Raw genomic sequence first — 6,635 nt, 5'->3', positions numbered from 1 at the left:
ATATACGGGGATTTTAAGGAGTCTTATGCAGAGTTGCCGCGTTTTTTGGCAGGACTGAAGGATGCAAGTCCGAGTACAAAGTATAAGTTAAACGTGGACGATAATTATGAACCGGGAACCTGTACATTCAAGTCCGTATTTTGGGCGTTTCGTCCATGTATTATTGGGTTCAAGAACTGTAGGCCTGTGATTAGCATTAATGCAACCCATCTCTATGGAAAATATAAAGGGAAATTGATGATTGCAATGGTGACAGATGCTAATAATAAGATTTATCCACTAGCCTTTGCCATTGTCGAGAGTGAGAGCACAGAGACTTGGGGTTGGTTCTTGGCTTGTATAAGAAGGTATGTTACTGACCAGAGACACTTGTGTGTCATATTTGACAGACACCCTGAGATACAAGCTATCTTCAGAGACACTAATCGAGACTTTTTGCAGCCTCCCATGATAGAACATCGTTAGTGCCTTCGTCATCTATACAGTAATGTCAACACTAGATGGAACAATGAAATTTTAAAGAATCTAGTATGGAGGGCAGCAAATGCAACCCAGGAGCGAAAGTTCAATGCCACTTTCGATTTAATTGAGAATGTGAACCGGGATGTGCACCAATATCTGAAGGATGTGCCCAAAGAGAAATGGGCTCTAACTTTTGACGAGGGTTACCGTTATGGGGCGATGACTACAAACATCTCCGAGTGCTTCAATGGTGTTCTAAAGGGTGCTCGTAGCCTGCCCATTATAGCAATGGTGAAATACACATGGTTCAAATTGAATGCTTATTTCAATGATCGTCGCAACAAGAGCATAGAGCAGTTGAATTCAGGAAAAAAAATGGTGTCAATATGCCTTGGATATCTTCATGAGAAATAAGGAGAAGGCGGAGCATCACAGGGTGACGAGATTGAGTGCGCAACAACAATCATATCAAGTAGATACGCCACATAATCCAGGGACTGCTGGACATGGGGATCACACACATGGAGTTAATTTGTTGCAAAGAACTTGCACATGTCAGAAATGGAAATTGTATAAGATACCATGTTCACATGTCATTGCAGTTTGTATTAGGTATCGACATGATGCAGAGCAGTACATTGACCAATGCTATAGAGTGGACGCACTGTTTCGGAGCTATGCTCCCGTTTTCCCTGTCTTGAAAGATAGATTATCATGGCCAGATCCTAAGAAACTCGAAGGGTCCTCCCTAACCCCCAATTGATTCGAGAGAAAGGTCACCCTGTCTCAACACGAATCAGGAATGAGATGGACGAGGGCGGGAAATGGCCTAGAACCACACCATGGAAGGAGGGGGGGAGGAAGGTGCAATGCGGGTTGTGTGACCAAGGGGGGCATAACTGAAGAACATGCCCTAAGCGGAACGAGGCCTCGGCGAGTGGTGGTCTCGCAGACTAGGTACGCTAAGTTTGAACTGTGGCATCCTTCTAATTCTTGAACGTGCAGAGTACAAACATTTTTTAACTACTCGATGTGTACATGCATCTTTTCTTCAATGTAAAATTCCCCACGAAATATTTTCTGGGTTTGTGTTGTTTTCACTATAAATCACAATTTTTTTTTTGGTGTTTTTGGGGGCATAAGGGTTGTGATTGATACTGGGTTTTTGCTAGATCTGTATCTAAAATCGTCAAAAAGAAGATTTGGGTTTTGAGATTTAATATGGGTTTTACTTTAGGGTTAGAAAAGGAAAGATCTTTTGGTACTTTGCTATTGTATGAAAAAAAACTCTCTGTAACTTGTTTGTTGGAGTTGTTAACAATGGATTAGGGATTTGGGATTTGGGATTTCGGATTTTATATGAACTTTTTCTTCAAAGTTTTATGGTTGTTCGAGTGGGGGTTGAGGCATTGAGAAATTTTTTTGTGAGATGATAATTAGTATTGTGGCAACTTGTTTTAGGTGTGGAATTTTGTCTTATTGGTAGAGTGCTTGATGGGTGGGGGGCTAATAGGCCTTATTTTTGAGATTGTGGAAAGCTTTTGAATGTGATTTGATATTGAATGAAATTGGCTAGAGGATTAGAATGACTGCTTGCTTAACCTTATGAGTTGAGAGGCCTTGGAAGGTAATAAAATATTGTTCAATTTTCAAGTATTAGAGTTTCAATAAGTAGCCATTATTCTTTAGCCTTTTTATAAAAGGTGGATAATTTGTGTTCTGAATCCATCTTATCTTATCTTATCTTTCATTGTATGTTTAATCTTCTTCTTCTTCTTTTTTTGAGAGGGGGATCTGTTAATATGAGGATCTCAGAAATCTTCCAATGTCATCCATGTCTTCTGTATTCAAGTTTGCAGGAAAATTTTTCTGCCAATACGAACATCCTATATGTGGATTTAGCTTCTGCAGAGTTGGTTGGATCAAGCAAAATGAAAACAGTTTACCAGGCATGGTGCTGAATACAAAAAAGCCAGTTGTATATGAGGATGCTTTTGGAAACCGGCATAGGTACATACTTTCATCAAACTTCTAGCTGATGTTTTAAATTTTTCTTTCTTATAGTACCATATCAATGGAAGGTGGTTGTGCTCTGCATGAAAATTGCTTAAATGTGCATTCTGCTATATATCAAGCCAAATGGCAAATGTTCAAACTATGAAAAGAGGAAACCTCCGTGCCATCACTTTTATTAATGTACTCTAGGATACGAAAACCATCACAAGGTGCATTTTGTGAAAATGCAGACAGCTTCTTTTATATATTATATTTGGTTCAAAAGGTATTCTTCTGATCTGTCAATGAGCTCTATCTCAAATGACACTTCCTCTTTGCTTTATAATAGGATGGAGGGAAGGTCATGAATTCAAAACTCACAATGTGCATGTGCAACTTACCAATGGTAAAAAAAAAAATGGTTTTCTTATGATATTTGTAAATTATCCATAGCTGTTTATTATTCTTGAGAACCTATAAAATATTTCAGTTACTTATCCCAAAAGAATAATAATAATAATAATCATGAGAACCATCATCCGACACATATAAATGTAAGCCTCAATTGAGATTGATGTGTAAATCCAAGTCTGTAGCATATATGTGCGGTTTAACATTGGTCTAGTAGCCATTGTCACTGACACTTGCTGTCATTTATAAAATTACTTAATAGTATTGAAAGCACGATTACGGAAGAGTAAAACAGTGTAACATGTGGTATTGCTAAAATGATGGCACCCATCAGATTCAAAGTGTGGGTTGGATGCTTAATTTTGAAACATGTTCAAGATTGAATTTGTAGAGAGAGAGAGAGAGAGGCAAAACTGTAGGCTGCTCAGAATTGGAGAAGTCAAGTCTTGGTTTCCCAATTCAAACATTTCCTTGAGATTCGATTTCTTGAAAATTTCCTTGCGCTGCATTGTTTGATGTGGTGTATTTGGAGCGAAAGGAATGCTAGATGCTTTGAGGGATGCAGACGGTCATTGCTAGAGATTAAGTCCTTTTTCCTACATTCTCTCCTTGTTTGGTTGGGAGTGGCCTTTTTTTTTTTATTGGTAAGTTTCACACACACCCAGTGGGTCTTGAGCCCACAACCGCATCTTCCATCATAATGGGAGGAGGTATAGCTTATTGGTTGGGAGTGACCTTGATTCCTGAATTCTGATTTTATATGATGTTCAGCTCACTTTCTTCTAACTTTATTTATATGTCAATTTTTTAATTTGACTTAGTTTTCAATCCCCCTTATACCTGTTGTGCAGAACACACCACTTGAGAAGTTGGACAAGAAACATTTTGCCAAAGGTTCACGTGTTTTTCAACAAAATGGGACTACTGCAGCTCTGCAACAAGACGAGAATTCAAAAGAAATTGCCCTAATGGAAGCCAAAATGCAATAATTGTGTGACTTACTGAATGAGGTTAGCCTGTGTTCCATCCTCATCTAATCTTACCTTGTGTTTGTACCCATTGTGCGTAATTGAATTACTCTTTTATGTTTGGGGGCATTTAGATACATGCATACAAAAGTTCCTATATATATTTTAACTATAATGTATAGTTCTAACAACTACATGTGTGATTTTTTTTTCTTTTGTGATCTTCCATAGACAATTGCACGAACAAGAGACAATATTGTGAAGAAGCAGGCTTTGGCATATGAGAAAATCGAAGCAGAACGTGAGGAGGTGAGTAATTAGACCTTTATTTCAGTCTTTCCAATCATTTAAGGTAGAAGTTCAAATCCTGATTTTGAAAAGACTTTGTTAAAACCTTTAATGTGTCTGTTCTGTGGCGTCTTGTGTCTATAATGCAACACATTTAATTTACGGGGGCTCAAGTGGTCTTGCAGGTCCATATGGAGCAGTTGATAGAAAACTATATGTGGGCAACTTGCACTTTAACATGATTGAAAGCCAACTTAGAGCGGTACTGCAATCGCATACTTAATTTGGTTTATCATTGGCATTTTTCTTTTAATTGAAGTGATAATTATAAATTTTCATCTATGAAATTTTTGAAATCATTCTGTTTCTCAGATTTTTGAGCCCTTTGGTCCTGTGGAGCTTGTTCAACTGCCCCTTGATCTTGAGACAGGACACTGCAAGGGTTTTGGATTTGTTCAAGTCAGTACAAATTCTAGTTTTGTAAAAGATTGATTTTAATTGATAAGGTGGTATACGAGTAGTTGTTTGATCTTCATGCTTTTGCAGTTTGCCAAACTTGAAGATGCAAAGGCAGCACAATCTTTGAATGGAAAAGTGGAAATTGCTGGTCGAACTATCAAGGTAGGTTTCTCTTTATGAAGCTTTAACTTGGATGTTACAAGTGTCAATATTGCTGTTATTTATCTGTGTTTGTACTTTTGTGGCCATCATTACTTATTTTTGCAGTTCTGTGTGAATATCTTTTGACTAATTACGTGCTCGTATATATAGGTTTCATCGATAACAGAGCATGTTGGAACACAAGATACTGGAGCAAAATCAGCAGACTTTGATGATGATGATGGGGGTGGTTTGGTGAGTTAAATTTTGATATCATATATAGGGAGTTTAGCTTTAGCATAAAGATGGGTGATCTATATGGTTCAGTTTATTAGATTATGTTGATACTCATTTACCATAGGTAGAGTGCTGCATAATGCAATTAGGAGTATGGTTAATTTAAGATTATTTTCAATCTAGTTAGCCTGTTAGCAGGCTTGTCTCTTGGAAACACTTTTGTGCATAGCCATAGTGATTGATTTTTTTATAAGAGCAGTATAGTTGAAGAATGCAGTATAGTCTGTTCTGTGGCGTCTTCTGTCTATAATGCAACACATTTAATTTACGGCAAGGGTTAAGCATCCAGTATGGTGTGATTAGTTTGGGAGCTGCTGATGGGGTAACCTATCCATGCTGTATACAATATTAATTTTGTTTCAAGCTTTGAACCACCCCCACCCCAAGGTGGTTCTGCTCTCATCATGTGTATACCCTTAATTGCAGCTTTGTCTCTTAAATAAAATTTCCTGTATATCTATCAAGATATTGAAATGAGTCCACAACTTGGGTCTAACAAAAACTTGAGGTGGGCATGAAAGTCCTTAAAAGCAACATGAAGACTTGAGGTACTTAAAAGCCACATCTTATCCTTGCCTAATGTTTTTGCAGACATGATTCTGAAAATCATTGTGCCACTTTTCATTCTTTTTTAATGTTTTTTTAACATCTTGAGGTACTTGTTAAGTAAAGACATGCTCAATTCAACACTGATTTGACTTACTTTTTCAGGAGGCAGTCGGGGAACGGTTATGATTAGTAGTCGGAACATAAACGGAAGTGATCATTCCTGTCGTGTATTGCCATTAAGCTTGAAAGGGGAAAATAGTTGAGATGCTGAGAATTAGAGTTGAATGGCTAAAGTGGAGCTCAACATTTTGAGTGTTGTGTAATTATGTTATTATATCGATAAAGCCGTACGAAATACAAAATTCCCATTTTTCAATTTAAGAAGCTTGTTTAACGTTTATTTATTTACTTTTATGAGGATGCTGAGATGTCAGACGCTAAGGAACAAAGTCATAGTTATATCACATTCTGTGGCTTTATCTGGGAAATTTGGCAGGAATATTGCATATATTTTGCTAGTTTGTTATGTTGATTGGCAACAATGAATGGGCTCATTCCTTTTGTAATGTAATTGCCGTGAAATTTCTCTCTTTTGTTTGGACATGGCATTCAAATGCCTGCACTTGTTGAGAAGTTTAAATTCTAGTTTTTTCATTTGTGATAGATATCAAATCGGTTGTTCATAGTTACATTCCTTACCGGTGCCAAAAGCAGAAAATGTCAGGTGCAAATAATGAGAATATAAAGGAGCAGGAGCTTACTGAGAATACTGTAAAAAATCAAGTTGATGGTGACAGTTCCGTGAAACTCGAGTATTAATCGGCATGACTCAACAAATTCGGGCCAATCCAGATTGGTACTCGAGTAGATGAAACTCGAGTATCAATTTGGATTATCTAACCACAAGCTGCCGGACAATCCAGATTGGTACCCGAGTTTAGTGGACTCGGGGACCAGATCATACAGTACTCGAGTTTGTTGAACTCGAGTACTAGGTGAATTTTTTAAAATAGAAATTCCATGCTGGCATGCCACGGTGGAAGTGTAAAATCCAGTACTCAAGTT

The 6,635-nt window shown here is 37.6% G+C and overlaps 1 protein-coding gene across 1 annotated transcript; it reads left to right on the top strand.

Annotated features, from left to right (window-relative positions):
* Positions 1–3,568: 3,568 nt before the first annotated feature.
* LOC142616255 (uncharacterized) lies at positions 3,569–5,756 on the top strand. The gene is made up of 6 exons (XM_075789136.1): positions 3,569–3,578; positions 4,310–4,386; positions 4,497–4,583; positions 4,671–4,745; positions 4,896–4,979; positions 5,733–5,756. The coding sequence occupies exons 1-6, from the start codon at positions 3,569–3,571 to the stop codon at positions 5,754–5,756; spliced, it is 357 nt and encodes a 118-aa protein (XP_075645251.1).
* Positions 5,757–6,635: the final 879 nt, after the last annotated feature.

This window comes from Castanea sativa, chromosome 11 (assembly GCF_040712315.1).
Source record: "Castanea sativa cultivar Marrone di Chiusa Pesio chromosome 11, ASM4071231v1".
NCBI classification, from domain to species: domain Eukaryota; kingdom Viridiplantae; phylum Streptophyta; class Magnoliopsida; order Fagales; family Fagaceae; genus Castanea; species Castanea sativa.
The sequence above is the reverse complement of the archived record's forward strand: the minus strand, read 5'-3'. Positions and strand labels throughout refer to the sequence as shown.

Bases quoted from the DNA above. Each gene is read 5' to 3' on its own strand.
- LOC142616255 (XM_075789136.1), top strand. The intron at 4,584-4,670 runs GTCAGTACAAAT...ATGCTTTTGCAG, and splicing joins AGGGTTTTGGATTTGTTCAA to TTTGCCAAACTTGAAGATGC. The intron at 4,746-4,895 runs GTAGGTTTCTCT...TCGTATATATAG, and splicing joins TTGCTGGTCGAACTATCAAG to GTTTCATCGATAACAGAGCA.